Raw genomic sequence first — 21,670 nt, 5'->3', positions numbered from 1 at the left:
AACCCTTAGTAATTGAGTTATTTACTTTTCGATTTAAAACTATGTATATATTTTTATTACATTATATTAAAATTAAATTTTATTCATACCAAATTAATCTAATAATAATAAATAAAATAATTTTAGCAAATATTTATTTTTATTTATAAATATTAAATTTAAAATTTTATTTAAATATAAAACTATTGAACTATTTATCATTAATTTAATTATTGAATTATTAAGTAAAAGGGAGATAACTAAACAGTCTAAGACCTTATTTATTATTACAAGAAGTTGGAATGAAAAAGGTTTGTCTAAAGATTACATTACAAAGAAAGATTTAACAGTAGAACACATTATTACAGTGCATTTGAGTCTAGAGTAAAATTTATACACTCAGCCTCAGAAAATCTAACGAGGCATATCTTGTGGAACAGCTGGAGGTGCCATGGCTCCACCCTTGTACATTTTCTCAGCATTTGCTTCCCAACCTTTTACCACATAACCAAACCAACCACAATAAAATTAATAAATATAAAATTTAAAAAGACACGTGTTTATATAAATATTAATTTTTTTAATAGTGTATTTAAAAAACCTCACACGTGTGTATAAATAATTTAATGATAAAAAAAAATACCTAAGGAAGGGTCAAGCCCACGATTCTTAAGCTCTCGGTACTCTTGACAAAGAGCACAATGAAGACAGCAGCAATGAACCCAGAAATCTGAGCAAGGCTCTGCTGGCAATGAATACTGTGCTCTTAGTTTGCGTCGATATGGGAAGGAGTACAAACATGGAACCCCCACGTACGAAAGTGCAAACAACACCAACCCCGAACAACCACATGCTGCAATTTCATTCGCATCAAATCATTGTTATATTTATAACTCATAATTAATTTTTTTATATTATATTTAATATATAAATTGATTATTATAATATTATTTAATTATTTTTTTAAATAAAAATTTAAAAAAAAGAGTAAGATTACTTACATATAACATTCTTGTCAATGATCTCTGCATTCCGGCCGAAGGTAATACATGGACAAAAGCAAGTAATTAGACCTGCACCATTTTACAAAATATTTAAAAAAAAAAATACTATCAATTAATTAAAATAAAAAATATTAAAAAATGTAAATTAATATATCTCATTAATTAAAAAATATTTATTACATTAATTATTATTTTCTCTAATTAATTAATATTTTAAATATTTTTCAATCAGTTTTTTTATTTAAAAATCACCCCTAAGTTATTGAGCAATAAATTTACAGTTTCTTTTTTGGTAAAAAAAAAAATTTACAGTTTTTGAAATCTTCGCGGCATCCACACAAGCCGGTCGTCCATTTAGAATGCGCTTCATGGTCATCGCCTTTCGTAGAATCTTTTGTGGTTGTCCCCATCGTCGTCGTTTCGATCATTCTCTGCACTCATGCATCTCAGGTTAAATTACATATTATATTAAATATTTTATACAGAATAATTTATTAAAAGATTAATATTAAATTATAAAAACACTAAAAAAAAACAACAAAAAAATTCTTTTATATTATATTTTATTAAAAAAAAACAACAAAATTCAACATTTAAATTATAAAAAAGAAAAATATTATTAAAATAAATTATGGATTATTTAAATATATATTTTATTTTATACTAAAAAATTCTTTTATATTATATTTTATTTCTCTCTTTATTGAAGTATGAAAAAGTTGATAAAAATATATTATAATGAATTTATATATATATATATTAATAAATAAATTAAAATCACAATAAATTTTATATATAAGAAAGCTATATTCAAAGGAGCATACCTTGGATACTTTCTCTTACACCTTCACTTTCGGCTTTAGGTATCTTTGATTTTGAGAGTTGAGTGTGTTTGATTTCTCTTATCTCTTATGTAGGAGTTTCCTGTGTATCCTATTTCTTTGGATTTTTGTAAGATATTTAGACAAGTGTTTATGCTGTCCTACTCATTACACCACCTGTCTAACGACTACAAACACCTGTCCAAAATTTACATTCCTCCAATTAATGGCATTTTGTCATTTTTTTAAATTTATTATTAAGTTTTAAACCTTTTATGTTAACTAATTTTATTTTTAATTAAATCAAACTAAAAAATATTTTATATTTTTTAAAATTAAAATTAAATCAAACTAAAAATTATAAAATCAAATATAATTTATGTATTGCCCTTTGAGATAATTCATCAAGTTGTAATGTGTACGTCCGACAAGAAAGTTGGGGAGACGCACATGGGATGCAGTTGCAATGAGAAACCAAGTTGTTAGTCAAAGTAAACGGACTCAAAGATTCTACATTATCTGCACCACAGCGTATCGCAGTAGCAACCAGTTTTGGTTTAATTGGTATTTGCTGCTACTTGAGGAAAAAAAAAAAAGGTAAACTCTTTAGATTTCACCTTATCTCACGCTACACAACAACTTCATATTCTGCACTACCGTAGTCGTGGCCACCCTGGATTCTACCACTTCTCTCATTTTGTCAAGTCATTCTTTAATTCTCTTAGGAATCTCTTTATTCGACCGCATAATACAAGTTCATTAACGAGTGTTTTTTTTTTTTTTTTTTTTTTTTAATATTTTTAAATTGAGTTTGATTAGGATTTATTTAGTCAACTGTTTTCATATGAAATTTCATTATCTTTATTTTTTTTTCAACTTCTTAAATCCTTAATTGAAATTAAGCGTTGAAAATAAGGTAAACGGTATTTAATTTAAATCGAAAAAATTAATTAAATCGAATTAATTTAAAATTTTAATTATGTATTTTATTTATTTTAGTTTGATTCGATTTTTAATTTTAAAATTTTTAATTATTTCAGTTCGGTTTAATTTTAATAAAAAAAATTAAAAAAAATTGAATCGAATCGATTAATAATATAATAGTATATTATTTTCAATAACATAAAGAGATTAGATCATATTAAAATTAAAATATTCTAATTAAATTTTAAAATATTAAAAATAAAAAATTTATTAAAAATTTAAATTGATCAAATCGAATTGAATCAAACTGAATCAAATCGATTCGATTTTTATAAATATTAAAATTTCAATTTTTGAATTATTCGTTTCGGTACGATTTTAAATCGAACTGACTGAATACTTACTTTAATTAAAAGGAATGATTCGAACTAATTTTTTAAAATTAAATAAAAAATTTTAATTAAAAAAAGTAAATACATAATGGAAACACCTGATATTTTAATAGATCTATTGAAATAGTACTTGTGATTATATTAAAAAATTCTTTAAATTTATGAGTTGAGTTAGAATGCTTTTTAATCTTTGTTAATATAATTTATTGAATAGTTAGACTTTAAATTGCAATGTCAAACTTTTTGATATGAGATGAGACAGATTTTTTTTTTTAATCAGAAATTTCGTATGAATTCGAAATAATCGATTTGATAATTTTCATTTTTGTTATTAATTAATATTCAATTTGATTGCTGTTCAAACTTACTCCATTAAGACTTTACTGCAAAAATATATATATATATATATATATATATATAATTTTTATGAAGTTGTACATGATTTTAATTTTTTTTTAAATGAATTCTTGTAAGTGAAGGATAATTGAATTCAATTTAAAGATACTTTCACATACAAACTAAAAAATTCAAATTTTGGCTTCTTACTGACTTTTATTTATTTATTATTTTCTTTTATGTGATAAGTATTATGTATTTATTTATTATTTTTATAGATTTCAAATCCATAATGAATCCGATCTATTTAAAAATTTCCAATTGATTGTTTATAAAGCTCTCTTCCAATCTGCAGGCTGCATCAGCTATTTCACTTCCTTCTTCCATTGGCTTCTGTGTTTAACAAAGAGAGAAGCAAAACTGGAACGTCCCCAAGAAGAAACTCTCTCATGCTAAACTGATCAAACACAAGGTACTCATTTGAAGCAACAATTGAATCCACTGCCATTCACTCTGCTCAAACCATTGAATTCAATCACCATGACTCTACCCAAGAGGGCTTGTCCCCTGAAACCCAACAACTACAACAAGATAATCACCACCGCATGCCGCCTCAACAACAGCCATCCCAACCGCCACAGTTCCAGCTACCAGAACCTTAGCAGCAGCAAGTGCAACAATACCCTCCTCCTACACCTCCGCAAGCTAACCAGGGCTGCCGGGCTTCACCAACCCAGACTCCAGAATGTCCACCCCAAATTGGACCTTAAAAACCAACATATCCACCACAAGGTCCACAAGCTGTCCCAGCTCGACCCTCACAATTCCTACCTCAGAACCGGATTCATCAGTCTGAGTCTGTTGCACATCCACCAGCAACCCTACAAACAGTTCCTACTCAGCCAGTTCAGTTTCCATCAACCAAGCTCACAAATACACTCTGCAGGCGGGACAAAGCAGCCTGTGGCATCCCCACCACAACGTCTACAACAGATGCCAGCCCAGCCCATTTCAGGAAATTATCCTCCTCAGGCAGCAGCACTGAAAGCTTTCACTCAAAGCCCTTACCAAGTACCTTGGCCCCAGCCGCAGCCACCGGCAGTGACATTTCCTCCACAGGATATTGTTGCACCAGAATGTGATACGTCATCTTCACCGCATACACCCGAAGCACAGGCAACAATGGATTCGCCAGGGATTCCGGCGATGACACAGGATTGGAGGACTGCGCTATATGATTGCATGGAAGATCCAACGAACGGTAATTGTGTCCTTATTCTTCCCATCTCTTGAATTCTATCAAAGAAACAATTGAAGTATACTAATATCTTCTTTCTTCCTTTACATTGATCAGCTGTGATAACAGTTTGCTTCCCGTGCATCACGTGTGGGCAAGTTGCAGAAATTATAGACAATGGCCACAACTGTAAGTGATTAATTTATACATCCACCACAAACCCTACTACAGTTCCTACTCAGCCAGTTCAGTTTCCATCAACCAAGCTCACAAATCCACCCTGCAGGCGGGACAAAGCAGCCTGTGGCATCCCCACCACAACGACATGATATTGTTTCTCCAGGATATGATATGTCATCTTCACCGTATAAATCCGAAGCTCAGGCAACAATGGCTGCGCCACGGATTCCGGCCATGACACAGGATTGGAGGACTGGGCTATTTGATTGCATGGAAGATCCAACGAACGGTAATTGTGTCCTTATTCTTCCCATCTCTTGAATTCTATCAAAGAAACAATTGAAGTATACTAATATCTTCTTCTTCCTTTACATTGATCAGCTGTGATAACAGTTTGCTTCCCGTGCATCACGTGTGGGCAAGTTGCAGAAATTATAGACAATGGCCACAACTGTAAGTGATTAATTTATACATCCACCACAAACCCTACTACAGTTCCTACTCAGCCAGTTCAGTTTCCATCAACCAAGCTCACAAATCCACCCTGCAGGCGGGACAAAGCAGCCTGTGGCATCCCCACCACAGACGCCAGCCCAGCCCATTTCAGGAAATTATCCTCCTCAGGCAGAAGCACCGCAAGCTTTCACTCAAAGCCCTTACCAAGCACCTCAGCCACAGCCGCAGCCACCGGCAGTGACATTTCCTCCACAGGATATTGTTGCACCAGAATGTGATACGTCATCTTCACCGCATACACCCGAAGCTCAGGCAACAATGGATTCGCCAGGGATTCCGGCGATGACACAGGATTGGAGGACTGGGCTATTTGATTGCATGGAAGATCCAACGAACGGTAATTGTGTCCTTATTCTTCCCATCTCTTGAATTCTATCAAAAAAACAATTGAAGTATACTAATATCTTCTGCTTCCTTTACATTGATCAGCTGTGATAACAGCTTGCTTCCCATGCATCACGTTTGGGCAAGTTGCAGAAATTATAGATAATGGCCACACCTGTAAGTGATTAATTTATCAATTAAACGAAGGAAAATTTCATCTGGGTATTGGTCTAAATCTAAGTATGATGATCTTACAAATGCAGCATGTAGAACGAGTGGATTATTGTACGGTTTGCTAGCGGCCTTCACAGGGCTGCCATGCATAATGTCATGCAGCTATCGAACGAAGCTAAGGACAAAGTATGGACTGGTGGAGTCACCCGCGACGGACTGGATCACTCATTTCTTCTGTGGATGGTGTGCTCTTTGTCAAGAGTATAGAGAGCTTCAAAAAAGAGGCCTGGATCCTGCCATTGGTAATATTTATCAATAATTAATTAAGAATATATTATGTTAATTTTGTGGTAATGTTTAGTTACTGGGTGGTTGTAATTGCAGGTTGGCAGGAAAATCTAAGGAGGCAAAGCATACAACAACCGGCCATGATGCCTCCAGTTAACCAAAAAATGATGCCCTGATTATTCCGACCATATTTTATTTATAAATATGGAATTTTGCTTTTTTTTTTTCTCCAATTTTCTCTTTTAATTATCTGTTTTTTGAATTCTTTTTATGCAAATCCTATGATAATCAATCCAATTCTCATTGGAGTGACGATTGTCTGCGAATTATGTATAAATGCTATTCTTTAAGAAAAAAAATTTATAAGATATTATGAGATTTAAAAAGAATAGATTTAAAGAGAATAGATTTAAAAAATTCTTTAAGGAGAATCGTTTGTTTCCCTTTATTCTTTTTTTTTTATCTTTTAACGACGCATAATTGCCATTCTGCTATGGTGTCACCTATTTTGTAACACAGTCTTGTACGTACGGACGTATCATTGTCAGACGATCATTTAATTTTCCTCCGGAGCGCGTGCTAATAGGGCTGTGAGGTAGCTGAACTCTTTTTTGATGGATTCAAGCTTGGGGTCGGTCCAACTTGTTTGAACCCTGAGCTGGATGGCGCGATGATGGATCGGACTGCTCAGTGATGTTTATTGGGCTTTGAGCCTATTTTTTTTCTTCAAGGTCCAGTCTCAACACACAGGTGTCATAAGTCCAGCGGTCATCAGAAATTAATGTAAAACTATATGGTGTCACCTGTCTTGTCACTGTAGCACCTGTCTTGTCACACAGTCTTGTACGTACGGACGTATCACTGTCAGACGATCATTTAATTTTCCTCCGGAGCGCGTGCTAATAGGGCTGTGAGGTAGCTGAACCCTTTTTTGATGGATTCAAGCTTGGGGTCGATCCAACTTGTTTGAACTCTGAGCTGGATGGCGCGATGATGGATCGGACTGCTCAGTGATGTTTATTGGGCTTTGAGCCTATTTTTTTTCTTCAAGGTCCAGTCTCAGCACACAGGTGTCATAAGTCCAGCGGTCATCAGAAATCAATGTAAAACTATTCTCCTTGAGCCAAGTTAGTTTGTAATTCTGTAATATTTTCGTATTATATATTGAAAATTCTTAAATAATAATAATTATAAACTATATATCATAATGTAAAGATAAATAGAAATATATAGCAAGTTAATAGTAAATGTATGATAACAGAAAGTAAATTAAAGAATACATGCAAAAGTTTAATATGAAATTTTGTGCCTTATGGACAATAATCGATTTTATTACCAAAAGAAAAATAGAGTATGTGGTAATTAATTTTCTTTTGGTTAAGAGAAAACAAAAACTAAACAAAACAAGCTAACATCTGACACTTGAATTATATGCCAACTATACTGTCTGTGCCATCAGGTGGAGAATCAAAGAAGACGATCCCCGACTGAATTGAAGCTCATGTTTGCCCGAGATTATATATGAGAGATCTTCATTTCCCAACTCTGATTTAGGTAAATATTCAATGGCAGTAAACAAATGAGCCAAATAAGATGGGATGTTAGAAATTAAACTTGGTTTTACTTTTGCCACCTCATGTTATTGGATTTTGAAATCATGCAGCCTTAAAGATTTTGAGTTGGCAAAATAATGAGCAGCAAATGGACACATCATGGTGGAGTTTTTCCATGGAGCTGCACGTGGATAAACCTTGTGGACTTGCTTTTTCGAGCAGTAAATATTTCAAATATTAGAGTTAGTAAATTCACAAATGGGTATCGCCATTTTTCAGCTATAAAAGGGAAGACAATATTTTGCAATTGTACTAGATTTGAGAGAGAAAATATTAAGAGGGTGGGAGAGAATTTTGTGTGGTTAAAAATAAATAGATTTAGATTAAAAAATAACTCCTACGAATTATTGTGTAAAAAATATTTTGTATTTATTAGAATATTTTTTATTTTAATAAAATTATTTAAGTGCCTGTGTAGATAATAAATTCCACTTAATTTGTCAGGCAATTTTAATTCTAATTGCCAACATTTAGTATCGGATTACAAAGGGAAAGCTACACCTTATCTCTCGCTACACAACAACTTCATATTCTGCACTACCGTAGTCGTGGCCACCCTGGATTCTACCACTTCTCTCCTTTTGTCAAGTCATTCTTTAATTCTCTTAAGAATCTCTTTACTGGACAGCATAAGACAAGTTCATTAACGAGTTCATTTTTAAAAATAAAAAAAAAATTATGAGTTTGATTAGGATTTATTTAGTCAATTTTTTTGTGGGCTTTATAGAAAATTTGAGTATAAAGTAAGAAAATAATAGAACGAGAGTTATACTTTGGAGGTGTAGCTTTCCCTTGTCCAAGAGTTGGGCCTTTTTGTTTATATGATTTTAGCGTCATGAGACCTTGTTTTTCCCTCGCCATAGTTTACATGTGACTTTGTGTTTGTGTATTTTTGTTCTTCATTCTTCCAAGTCTCTCATAGGTTCTTTGACGACTTGGTTTCTATTGGACTAGTTTATTCTATTCTATGGAGAGAGAGGTTCACCATCTTATAGTCTGGTATCTTGCTGTCATGCTCGGTGATCAACACTATCGATGGTTTCTCACGTCTTCTTGGTGTCAACCTTCTGTGGCGGATTTGCTACCAATGGTTATGCTTACCTATATTGCTGCTAGTTGGTGGATATAGCGGGTTGTTCACGTTGGCTCCTATTTTTTTAGGTATGGAGTTACTGGTATTTTTGACTGACATGGTTGCAATGATTTTTTGTTCGTTTGGATTGCGTGCAGCGGTAGAGTCATGGAGTTTTAGTCCCTATTTTTAGAAGTTTTGATTTTCGGTAACTGTAGATAGGCTAAAAGTTTTGATTAGATTTAAGCATATAATTGGGCTTGGGCCTTCTTTAAACTTTTTTTTCTTTTTAATGTTAATTTTTGTAACTTACTTTGCTCCATAAATCTTGTTAAATGTAATATTTATGCAATGAAAAAAAACAATTACTTATATATATATAAGTAATTGTTTTTTTTCATTGCATAAATTCTCCACTAGTACTTATCCAACCTAGATGAGCTAAGTGAAGAAGTAAAATTAATTCTTATTCGTACATTAACTTTTCCAATACAAAATGAGCCACTTTAAATAGGTTCATTGCTCCGGCTCAAGTTATATACCATTTAATCATATAATTTAAATGTATTTAATTAATATTTTAAATTTTTAAGAAGTAAATGGTGTGTAATCATAAAAATAACATAATTATTCCCACTTTAAATATACATATAATATTTAAAATATAATATATAATTTAATATAAAAAATTTATATATTGATTAAATACTTAAATTTTAAAAAGTAAATACTTTAACTCACATAATATTTTTTTTATAATAATAATAAAATATTTATGTTTAATTTAATTGATTTTTTTATTTAAATATATATATAACCTAAACAAAATTATATCATAAAATTTTTCACATATTATTATTTATCAATAAATATAACCTCCAATTTTCTATTAACTTTCACTTAAATATTTAATTATAAAAAAAGTAAAATAGAAAATAAAAAAAATAGCTTTTAAGTTACTTAAGTTGGGGAGGAGAATTTTCTTTTCTTATGAAAAAAAAGTAACAAACGAACTTTTTAAAAAATTATAGAATCATGAGGACTAAAAAAGCCAACATTTTATATTTTCAAGAGACTAAACTAATAATTTTTTTTAAATTAAATAATTTTTGAAAAACATGTTTAATGACAGTACATTAATAATTTAATATACATAATATATTCTGAAATAAAACTAAATGATAATGTATTAACAATTCATTATAAACAATATATTTTGATAATATACTCCAGCAAAACTACGTAGTTTTGGTGATTAAAAAAAATAAAAAATAATCCTCTCAATTTTTCCCATCGTGTAGAGCCCCTAGCCACCTGCCGCATGCCTTGAGGCTCTGATTCATATTCTCCGCCGCACCGCCGTCAACCAGCGGTTCAACAGGACAACGAGAAGGAGTAGCTCTGTTCGATTTAGCTCTGGTTCAACCGTCTCTGTAGCTGCATCGCACCATCACACCGTTGCACCGTCACTGTAGTTAGCCGAAAATCCACAATTTCAAATTGAATCTTGTAGCAAAGTCATCCTTTATGCCCACGCTATGAGAATGAAGACAGTGATGAAGGAATTGGTGCAGGTTTTGCATTTCATTTACTCGGTGGAATTTTGGAGGATGGCCATATTTTGGACACTCTCTCTCCTTGCGTCATATTTGCAATTGTTCTTCACAAGGGTATTTAGGGAGAGTTGTAATGCCTATCCCCACTGCCTTCCTCCGAAAAACAAGCACAGCAGACCCCTTTGCATCATTACTGGTGTAAGCTATCCTTGCATTCCAGTATATTTACATTCTGTTTTGAGAAGAAGAATTTTGTAAATATTTAAGTTATGATTTTATAAAGTATGATTATTTTTTTTATAGTTTTTAAATTTTAATTTTTTTTATTGTTTGGATTTAAAGTATTTAAAGGTTTTCATCTCAATTCACCAATTTTAGTGGGGTAAAATTGAATCTTTAAAAGTTTCTAAGAATCTCTGAAAATCTTACTTTTAGCAACCTTAAAAAATAAGTACAAATTTAAAAAGAACTTTCGTTACCTTGAAAAACCTCTAGTGTCAGTGCCTTTTGTATATTTGCACAAATTCACATACTTGCACACATTCACACATTGCATATGATCCTCTTCCTTTTGCCATTGCCACAGGCTACATCTGGTCTGGGTGAGGCTGCTGCATATGCTCTTTCAAAGGAAGGTTATTTCATTGTTCTTGGTATTTTACTCGTCTCTCTTTCCTCCTTATTTTATTTTATTAATATATTTGCTTTTATGTTAGGAGTTAAGCTATGGTGGTGACTGAGCCTGTGTACCTATGTAATGGGGCATGGGTCTTAGGTCGAGGTCCCTTCCAGACTAGTCCTTTGGATCCCACATCAGTTAGATGTGGAGTGTGTGTGAGTAAAGCTAAGGCTCCTTTGGATCCCACATCAGTTAGATGTGGAGTGTGTGTGAGTAAGGCTAAGGCTTACTATAGGACCAAGGATTTTGTCAAAATTGTCATGGTTTTGATAATTGTCCAGTCTGTCCTTGTCCCTGAGCCTAGCATGTGTTTTATTTCTGATAAAGAAAAAAAAGTTGAAGCAAGTAATTTCTTCTTTTTTCTTTTGGTTCTTTAGAATTGTTGTTCTTCTGCTATTTTTTCTGTTTAACCCATTTACTTGCTCTTGCATTATGAGAATATCTAGTATAAATGACACATTGAATTGTATTTAGCATGTGATTGAAATACAATAATTTTTTTTTCTTTCCTCTTCTCAACTTCTTAGTTCTTCTCATTTTCCTCTTTTTTTCTTCTCTCTCTCACTATTTCTAGCTTCCAAACACTGTAAGCGAGACCTGTAATTTTAGATTCCAACAACTTGGCATCAGAACTAGGTTGGATCTTGAGGAGAGATTGTCTCTTAATCTAAAATGGCATATGAAGATGCCAGTGGTGCAGATGGAGCTGCTGAATGACAGATCAAACTCCTGAAATTGCGGGCCTATCTTATGGTGCTTAGGTGATAGAGCAAGGGACAAGAGGAGGGCAATCCAGTAAGAATTGAAGCTGCAAATGGATATACTCCATATTGTATATATACTGTTATTACAGTGCAATCTGTGTAATTACAAGAGCTCAAAGGAAATAATTCTCCATGAGATTCTTCTACTAGAAAACAAGAAAAAAACTCAAAAAGGAAAATAAGCTCAGGAGAAAATTCTCTCACTAGCAAGATCTGTCAACTTGGCCCAGCAAGAATGTGAAATTCTGAATATTCTTCTCTCCTTAGTCCTTTCTGAGCTCTGGTTGCCTCTATTTACGTACCCACCTGCTCCCATTCTGTAAGCTTCTCCAGGTTTCATTCAATTCTTTCCAGAAATTCCTCCAACAGAACTTTACATCCTTTTTCTTCTTCCAATTGCATGCTCCCAGATTCTTCTCCTTTCCTCTCATCAGATAAACCTCCTCTTCTATCCCTTCTTGTTCCTCTCGTGATATGTCCCAAGTTTTCAAGGGCCTGGATAAGTCTCCTTTGTCCTTTCGCTGGACTCCTAACGTTAGAAGCTAGGAAATAGCATGAAAAAGAGAGGAAATGAGAAGAAATAGGAAGAACAGATGGGAAAAGAATGAGAGGAGAACTTTTTTAGTAAGGAATTAATGATCACAACTGAATACTTTCCATCTATACCTGCTATACTTGTAGAGCAAAACTACATTGGTAACAGAAAGAACAAAGTACCAACTAGTCTGACAAAATCGAAATGACATAGGCTATTACCATTCTGAAAACAAAAATTTGACTCTCAGCCAAATCACCGTAGTTCAATTCCCAACTAATATAAGTACTCAGCTTACTAGTTAACCACCAACTCAAATTGAAGGAGGCAATGTTGGATTATGCTAAATATCACCTGCTACATAAGTTGTAATTACATTCTGTTTAGAGATAAATATTGAATTATTTAATCAATGTCTATAAAAAAAAGCAGGTGATTAATTAAGTGTTGAAAGTTTGGAATACATTCTATAATATTTTATTTTTTGTTTGGTGTTCAGTCATATTAAATTACTTTGATGGTTGACACAACAAATTGACATTCATATGTTAGGTAGTTGTGAAATCATGATAGAAGTGGTTTCTCTTCGCCTTGTGACTAGAAAAGGTTCTTCTATAAGTTGTATGAATAATAGCTGAATTCGTATTCTTTATTGTCAGTTGGACGGTCTTCCAAATTGTTATATAAGGTATATATCTCACATCATTAAACTTATTTTTATTGTTCTTTTTTCAAATTGAACTTTTCTTTATGTTTCCTTGGTATTAGTTTTGTGACAGACTTTGGAGGGGATAAAAAAAGAGAATAAGGATGCTCAACTCAAAGTTTTTGAAGTTGACTTATCGTCTTTCCAGTCAATCTTAAAGTTCAAAAGCTCATTCGAGAAGTGGCTCTCTGATTCCTTCTTGCATTCCTCCATCCAACTCCTGATAAACAATGCTGGGATGCTGGCAACATCACATCATCTCACTGTTGAAGGCTATGATCAGTAATTTTTTTGTTCTCCATTTTTTTCCAGTCCATAATATTTTAAGTAAATAATTAATTTAGTTTGTAATAATTATAATTATAATTAATTTAGTCCATAGTAACTTAAGTAAACTTAATTACTTTTTACACATATACAATTATTATATAGTGTATTATGATTACCTGGTAAGCATATGATTTAGCTTGTTACTTATTTGTGTTTTATACTCACGACCAGCTAACAAAAGTACAATCTAGCCACTAGTAGCAAAATGTGAGCTGACAGCCTTTATGTTACATCGATAGCTAGTTGTTTTTTATAAATACAACCAGTAACCCCATCATACTAGTCGTGAACATAGTTGTCACATCAATATTCGAATCAATAATCGAAATCTTCATTTCACGAATCGAATCGTAAGATTCGTTAAGAATTCCAAAAATCAATTAAAAATAATATATGTTCTGAAAATAAGTAAAAAATATATCATGATGACATATTTTGATTTATGTTACATAGTTTTTGTTATAAATTATAAACTCTGGAAGAGTAGAGAATAGTTATTATTATACATATACTGGAACTCTTGATCAAATAATTAATTAGTAATAAAGGTAGCATATTAGAATATTATAAATATAACTGTCATAATTTAACAAATTTAGTTAAGTAAATTGACCGAAAAGAAAAAAAAAGAAGAAAAAGACAAGACGAGGGAGAGGGAAAAGAATAATTGGTGGAAGAAAAATAGCTAAGGGAATGTTTTATATACACTTTTTTATAGCAAAAATAAATAAGATATTAAATTTTAAAAATATAAGGGCTAACAAATTCTTTTAAATAATTAATTGCATCGAGTGAAAATTTTTTAGTTCACCTTATTCACTATCAAATTTTTTGATTTAGTCACAATTCATGTACTCTGCATATTTGCATTGCTAAAATGTAGAATCGAATCAAGAATCGTAAGATTTGAATAAGAATCATAAGATTTAGGTACATTTAACAGTGGCTAAGAATTGTAAGATTCGAATCGAGGATCGTAAGATTCTAATAACACTGGTCGTGAATATAATTCATACTAGAATTTTTTTTTTGTCCTCACAACTGCTCAATCATTTTTTCTTTTTTCTCCCTTTTATCTTTTTCTTTCTATGTTGGCCCTTTATCTTTTTGTAGGCAAAGAGTAAGGTTGAGAGCCTAGGGCTGTTCTATTATGCCCCATATTACCACTTAAATGGACTTCAATCCTTTGGTAAGCCTATAAATCAAAAGGGCATTTTCAGTATGCTGATGAGTCTCCTCGACTTAGCGATGGCCAGTTTGGCTGTTTGGTCACTCGTCATGATTTTCATGGACATTAAACACCCTTACATCAGACTATTCTTTTCCCTGTTTGAGTTGTATTACTAGGCCTATAGCTTTTGCTTTCTTTCAAGTCCAGTTAAATTTTGGCATTTCATTCTTCTACTTCTGTAATTGTACAAACTTATTGAGACTGTTGTAAAAAATAGAAAAGCGAATGTTATTCTTTTAGTTCAGGGACCTTATTGATTGATAGAGTACTTCTTGTTGACATTGGTTTACCCAGGATGATGGCTACAAATTATGTTGGTGCATTCTCTCTGACCAAACTTCTATTGCCACTTCTCAGAAATAGCCCTGTTGGTTCACGGGTAGTGAATGTTACATCCTTTACACATCGAAGTGGTAAGAATTTTTCTAACCAGTTTATGTATATAGCATTTGTTATGTAGAAGTTTACATCAACTACTGTTTGTTATTCTCTTCAATTTGAAGATATATTCTAAATGGGGTGCTTAGTATGTTGTTTTCAGATAGTCCTGATTTGAATGGATGTATGGCGCATTATCCATACTGCGTTCTTGTATCTATTTTGCCTGAATGTCTTTGCTTGCAGTGGTTTTAACATAAACTACACAACCATCACCTGGTTTTCAATAAGGTTCTTCATGTGCACATGGTATAAAATGTCATTAATTTAGCTCCTTCTACTTTAGTATTTTCTATGCAGGTTGACAAAGAAACTGTTGCTGGGATGTGCTTCTGGAAATCGAATCCATATCCATATGCTCGTATATATGAGCATTCCAAACGTAAGCAATAGCTGTTTCATAGTTTGCTAAGAATATCTTATATCATTTGTAATAATCACACATTCGGTGTTGGTAGTGTGCATGCTGCTGTTGTCATACCATCTTCATCAGCAACTGCACATGATGGATAAATCTTGTTGGATCTCTGTCAAGTAAGTATTTATGATATTAGTGTCCTTTTTCTTGGCTAAATTTTATTAATCAGTATCACAGTCTAAAAGTGAAAAAGATAGAAAAGGAAAAAGATAAAATCCATTGACTCTGTTGTCATCTATTTTTGAATGTAATCACTGTTTTTATCCTTCATCTCTTTTGGGATTTGCTCGTTAGTTAGCTGGTTTGCATGTGTGTATGTGTAATCTACTCTACCTATTTGCAGAAGTTCTTATACATGCTCAAATTATTTTACCTCTCAAGGAAATTTCTATTCTAACATTTGGGAACTTCTTCCCTCCAGTGATATTGGTACTACCTATGATATTTCATACAAGGGTATCATATTGGTGTTTGTTTCAACCTCACATGATCTATTTGCTTTTTTGTTTTGTTGTGTATTTCAGTGCTGCAGATCCTGGAGCAGTGCAAACCAATATCATGCGAGAAGTCCCTTCTTTTCTTTCGCATGCAACATTTGTTGTCTTGAAACTTCTGGGCCTTTTGCAGTCGCCTAATGATGGGGTTAGCTCTATACTTGATGCTGCCCTTGCACCACCAGTAAGTTCCCCGAGGAAGTTGGAGCTTTTCTTCCTTTATTAGCCCTCCTGTTTGTTTCTCCAATTGTAAAAGATGATTGCAGTGTTGTGTAATAATTGAACTAAATTTCTTGTTGAATGCTTAATTAATAGGAGATTTCTCTCAGGAAATATCTGGAGTATACTTTTTTGGTGGAAAGGGAAGAACTCTGAAATCTTCTGCACTCTCACATGATATCAACCTTGCGGAGAAACTATGGACCACGTCATGCAATCTCTTTGAAGAGATGAAACTTACTTCTGAGCATAAAGATGGATAATTTTCCTGAAAATATGGCGTGTGCTTGCAGCTGTTAGAAACAACATGGGCCAATGATCTGTTTAGTGGGATAAGGTACTTCTGTCGGAGTTCCAAGAATCAATGTTTTCATATTCTATCCACAGCGGAGTTGCAGCATATGTACATCACAACAGAAGCTCCTTTACTTATAAATCGAGTCTTTGTAGTTTAAAATAAAGAACCAATTGATGTTGATGGTTTGTCATGTTTGCTTGATAAGCTTATTGGCTGTTATTAAGGTGACCAAAGATTCTGTTGTAACAGAGAATTGCCTATCCTTTCAAGAACTTTCTCTCTCTCTTATGCTTTTGCCTATCATATTTGTTTTCTCACTTTCGACGATTCGTCGAAATATTGCTGCAAACGCGTAAAACCTCACAAGGCGGCATGTCATTGCCCTTCCCTTTGTGAACTGATTTTTAATGATTGTCATTTTTATCTTAGATTCATGCGATTCTTAGCTATTGCGCTTCACTCAGAAAACTTGCATCATTAGGCTGGTGATTCGATATGAATCATATGATTTTCTTACAAATCATACCATTCTAATAATGCCAATCTAATAATGCCAATGTAGATGTAGTATAGAACAGAGGTGAATGGTGAAAAAGGATTCATACAGCTGTGGGATTAAGGATTGGCATATTTGAGAAATTTAATTTTTCCAACATATCTTCAACTTATTTTAATTTATAGATTTTAATATATTTTTGAGAAATAAAATTCAAATTCTCTCAAAATATATTATTAAAATGATAAAAATATTGAAATTTTTTAAAAAATATAGAAAAATTACCACTTTAATATATAAAGACAATAATTATATTTTTGTAAATAATAATTAACAATATTTTATTAAATTTTCTTTAGAATTAAAATTATTTAATGAAAGTTTATTAATTATTAATGTAATTTTATTATTTCAAAAAATTAATAATTTTTTGTCATTTAATATATACCTTTTTAAAATGATATGATGTAAAATAAAAATGACTTTGTGTAAATTTATAATTAAATATAAAAGTTTGGTAAGTTTTAATTTATTTTTATTATAAAGTAATTAGTTACAATAGAAATTATATATACGTATATAATTTTAATATTCCTCTCTTGCAGAAAATGATTTTAGTTTTTAAAATTAATTCATTAAATTTTTTCAGTAGTCCTAAATCAACTATGATTATAATTCCTGACTTCGTGTTCCTATAAATACCTAGACCCAAAAGCAGGCACACAGATAAATCTCCTCTCTCCTTACGCATAAATCTCCTCTCTCCTTACGCATAAATCTCCTCTCTCCTTACGACGCCGCTGTTGCATCGTGCCGTGTTCTTTATCTCGTGATCGCCGGTGATCAACAAGAAGACTGAAAGTTTGATCGCTCTTCTGAGTTTTTTACATACTAAGGTTTGGTTCTTTGTCTTTGCAATCTGTTTCTCCCAATCGTTTTAGGGTTTCTTTATGGTCATCAACCTTTTATGGATCACCGAGAAGCTTTGATCGCCGAGGAATGTGTTGCGATGATGATTGAATCCGGTTTATTTGCTTGTCCTTGGTGGAATTTTAGTGTTACATTCTTAGATTTCCTTTTATTTTGTTTGCTTTTACTGGACGACTGGCGATTGGATTTCCAGATTCTCTCTTGTAACTGGTTACCGATGGCAGTTGACGGGGTGTGGATATAAGGGAGATGAGTGTTTCGTTGTCCCATCTGTGGGGATATTTTATGGGTTTAGTTTTTCTATTTGGATGGATCCAAATTTACCTTTTTTATTAGCGTTCATTGTGGAGATTCCGCACAGTTGAGGATCTGGAAATCTAAGATTAACGGCTTTATATTGTGATCCTTGGCCATGCTTTCTGTGACTCCGATCAGGGTGTTCGTTTTGATCGCGTTTGTCGGGTCAGAGAAAATTGAATGGCCATAGATGGTAGATATTGATTGATGTAGCATCTGTATGGTTCAGTTCGTTCATTCGTTATCGTGTTTTGTCGTTCTAGCATGGTAGCTGAGATTTCGACCATTCATACACAACATGGAGGAGGACCTGTGCGCAGAAATGTTGTTTGTCACTTCTGGATGCTGGGAAAGTGTAATAGAAATCCTTGTAGATTCATGCACAGAGAATTGCCACATCATAACGTTTACCAGAGAACCTCTAAGCAACCAAATGTTTTAGCGGACGCACAATCTATGAAGCGCTCTAGGTATGGCCTCGGAAATCCAGAGGCTTTGAGTGGTGGATCTGAAGCTAAAACTGCACAGAAGAGCTCCAATCATGTTATTAAGCACTGGCCTAGTAAACGCTCCAATATTCGCAATTCTTTGGCTTCAGCTACTGGAGATGGTGGGTCTGAGTATAAATATACTCAAGAGAGCATCAGTTCAGGCACCAATATGGAGTTGGATAATGTGAAGAAGATAAGAGAATCCAACAAGTGCTCTAATTCATCAGATCTGATTGCTGAAGGTGATGCTTCTGAAGCTAGCTCAAAAAAGGCATGTGAACACTGGATGTCAAACAATTGTATTAAAGGTGATAGGTGCCAGTACTTGCATTCATTGTTCTTTGGAGATTGGTTTTCACTGCTGGCAAAGCTCGAGGGGCACACAGAGGTAATTATTTTGTTGGATTTTTTTTTCATTTTACTTTCTAATACTCTGTTTGTCTGAACCTATATACATGATTGGATGAATTCACTGATTAGTTTTCTTATGCCAGGGTGTCTCCGGGGTAGCATTTCCTTCAGGATCTGACAAGCTTTACTCAGGCAGCAGTGATGGGACAGTACGTGTTTGGGATTGCCATACTGGTCAGTCCTCAAGGGTGTTAAATCTTGGTGATAAAATCGGGTCTTTAACCAGTGAAGGCCCATGGATATTTGTAGGTTTGCCAAATGTTGTCAAGGTTAGCTGATATCTAACTTGGAGGGCTTCATGTATCTTTAGCTGGATTAGTTTTTGCTTCTGAACTCAGGATGGTTTCTCTTGTGGCCTTGCAGGCATGGAACATTGAGACAGCTGCTGAATATAATCTTAATGGACCAGTTGGGCAAGTTCATGCTATGGCTGTTGCTTTTGATATTCTTTTTGCTGGGTCACAGGTACTCAGGGACTGCATCTATGATTTTTTATGTCCACCTCTTTTACCAATATAATTGAGAAGTTTGGAGATGGTGTATTATGCTTTTGCTACAATTGTTATTTGCCTTCTTAAACTAAAGGTCAAGGCACTGGTATAGTGCAAGATTGTATATGCTATTGCCCATGGTTTATGGGAGTTGCATTCACATTTGTTCAAATTCCTTATTTAATTGTTTTAACTGGACATTTGATCTCAAAAAAAAAAAAAAAAAAAAAGAAGGGGTAGCCCAATCCTTTTCCTTTTCTGTTTGCAGGATGGTGTCATTTTGGCATGGAAAGGGAGTAATGAGAACCCAAATCTTTTTGAACCGGCCACATCTTTGAAAGGCCATACTGGTGCTGTGATATGCTTAACTGTTGGCAAGAAGAGGCTCTACTCTGGCTCCACTGACAATTCGATTAGGGTAATTCTTGCAATTACTAGTTACTAGTTTTTCTTTTGTTTTGTGGCTTTGTATAGAAGATAACTTTGATACTATTAGGGTAATTCTTGCACTTACTAAATTTATCTTTAGTTTTGTAGCTTTGTATAGAAGATAGCTTTGATACTTGTGATTTTACATGAGTACCAACTTACTCATTTTTTTTCTGGTTTTAGTTTGGTGCAAGTGGGGGTATTTGGGATCCATTAGCTTTGGCTATGTAATGAAATAGCCTTACCCCTTGCGAGAAATGGTGTAAACACTTGAGAGCACTTATATTAAGGCATCAAATTGTATTTATTTGAACTTTTTATGCTCACATACATTGCATATTTGTTTTTATTTGATGGTGTCGCTATCCTGTTAACACAGAAGTTGTTTTGAGTCTTTTTTTTTTTTTTCAATTTTCCATTTCTTTTAAATTAAACTTGTATATTGTAATGCAGCCATTGATGTTTGGAAGCAATTTATTTATTGTAGTGCGATTCTTCATTTTTTTTTATTTGTATAGGGTGATTCGTCATATTGATCTCTAAATGCATAGGACTTATTATTATTTTTTTCATTGTTTTTTATCTCTTATTTTGCCTGAGAAGGATATACTTGTTTGTTTCCCCGCTTAGTTCTCACCCTTTTTTTCCCAGGTGTGGGACCTCGATTATTTACAATGTATTCATACGCTCAATGGTCATGTTGATGCTGTGACGTCTCTTATTTGCTGGAATGAATATCTACTATCGTGTTCTTTAGACCGGACAATAAAAGTCTGGGCTGCTACTGAAGATGACAATATAGAGGTGATATATACGCATGATGAGGAACATGTAAGTGGAATAAACTCCAATTTTCAAGCGTATATAATTGTTTGTTTTGAAGTAGAACTTTTACTTTTCCATGGATCTCCTGATTGGATTTACTGTTTAATGTTATCTTGTAACAGGGTGTTGTTGCTGTTTGCGGGATATATGACACAGAAGCCAAACCAGTTTTGCTCTGCTCTTGCAATGACAATACTGTTCACCTATACGATTTACCATCGTAAGTATGCTAAATTACCAATTGCAATGTACTTGTGGTCAATAATCTCTTTAGTTTTAGCATTGCCTTAACAAAAGTTTTGCTATATTTGTTCAGATTCAAAGAGAGAGGCAGGATATTTTCAAAAGACGAAGTGAGGACAATGGAGATGGGTCCTAATGGTATTTTCTTCACGGGTGATGGAGCAGGATTGCTTAACGTTTGGAAGATAGCTGAATCACATCTAATAGTTCCACAAGTGGCTTAGAGTGTGTGTGTATACAAATAATTCAACGCAGTCCCCATGTTTTTAAGTTGGGTTCTGGGTAAATAGTTAGGCAGAATGTATCTCATTGTAGACTATTTATTAATAAAAATTTTATTTTTTTTTATCATTCGGAAGGTTCGGTTCCGAATTGAATTGAAATTGAAAAACTGATTTTAAAAAAATTAACAACCGAAATCAAACTGAAATTAGTGAATAATTAAATTGGTTGGATTTGGTTTGGTTTAAAGAAAAAAAAGTAAGAACCCAAGTTTACAATTTTTTCCGTACAAAACTCTGCCATTTTA

At 33.2% G+C, this 21,670-nt stretch overlaps 3 protein-coding genes across 6 annotated transcripts; 2 read left to right on the top strand and 1 right to left on the bottom strand.

The window, feature by feature from the left end:
• Positions 1–236: 236 nt before the first annotated feature.
• On the bottom strand, positions 237–1,907 carry LOC110620072 (cell number regulator 2). The gene is made up of 5 exons (XM_021763653.2): positions 1,808–1,907; positions 1,294–1,414; positions 981–1,052; positions 623–832; positions 237–473 (listed from the first exon to the last, which is right to left on the bottom strand). Exons 2-5 carry the CDS (start codon positions 1,409–1,411, stop codon positions 394–396), a joined length of 480 nt encoding a protein of 159 aa, XP_021619345.1. The 5' UTR covers positions 1,412–1,414; positions 1,808–1,907; the 3' UTR covers positions 237–393.
• An 8,203-nt stretch (positions 1,908–10,110) lies between these two features.
• LOC110624614 (short-chain dehydrogenase TIC 32, chloroplastic) lies at positions 10,111–16,510 on the top strand. Of its 2 annotated transcripts, XM_021769825.2 has the most exons (9): positions 10,111–10,614; positions 11,003–11,069; positions 13,054–13,082; positions 13,174–13,382; positions 14,956–15,074; positions 15,386–15,481; positions 15,558–15,633; positions 16,042–16,195; positions 16,341–16,510. In XM_021769825.2, exons 1-9 carry the CDS (start codon positions 10,399–10,401, stop codon positions 16,491–16,493), a joined length of 1,119 nt encoding a protein of 372 aa, XP_021625517.1. In that variant the 5' UTR covers positions 10,111–10,398; the 3' UTR covers positions 16,494–16,510. The 2 variants fall into 2 exon arrangements, with proteins under 2 accessions (XP_021625517.1, XP_021625531.1); XM_021769839.2 differs by lacking the exon at positions 13,054–13,082.
• Positions 16,511–17,761: 1,251 nt separating this feature from the next.
• On the top strand, positions 17,762–21,487 carry LOC110624855 (zinc finger CCCH domain-containing protein 48). 3 transcript variants are annotated; one of them, XM_021770262.2, is made up of 8 exons: positions 17,766–17,920; positions 18,515–19,130; positions 19,237–19,422; positions 19,517–19,618; positions 19,913–20,062; positions 20,725–20,904; positions 21,021–21,118; positions 21,215–21,487. In XM_021770262.2, the coding sequence occupies exons 2-8, from the start codon at positions 18,516–18,518 to the stop codon at positions 21,363–21,365; spliced, it is 1,482 nt and encodes a 493-aa protein (XP_021625954.1). In that variant the 5' UTR covers positions 17,766–17,920; position 18,515; the 3' UTR covers positions 21,366–21,487. The 3 variants fall into 3 exon arrangements, with proteins under 3 accessions (XP_043809720.1, XP_021625963.1, XP_021625954.1); XM_021770271.2 differs by having other exon boundaries at positions 17,763–19,130; positions 20,725–20,877; XM_043953785.1 differs by lacking the exon at positions 20,725–20,904 and having other exon boundaries at positions 17,762–19,130.
• Positions 21,488–21,670: the final 183 nt, after the last annotated feature.

The sequence above is a fragment of the Manihot esculenta genome, chromosome 1, assembly GCF_001659605.2.
Source record: "Manihot esculenta cultivar AM560-2 chromosome 1, M.esculenta_v8, whole genome shotgun sequence".
Lineage (NCBI taxonomy): Eukaryota > Viridiplantae > Streptophyta > Magnoliopsida > Malpighiales > Euphorbiaceae > Manihot > Manihot esculenta.
This window is presented reverse-complemented; position numbering and strand designations above follow the sequence as displayed.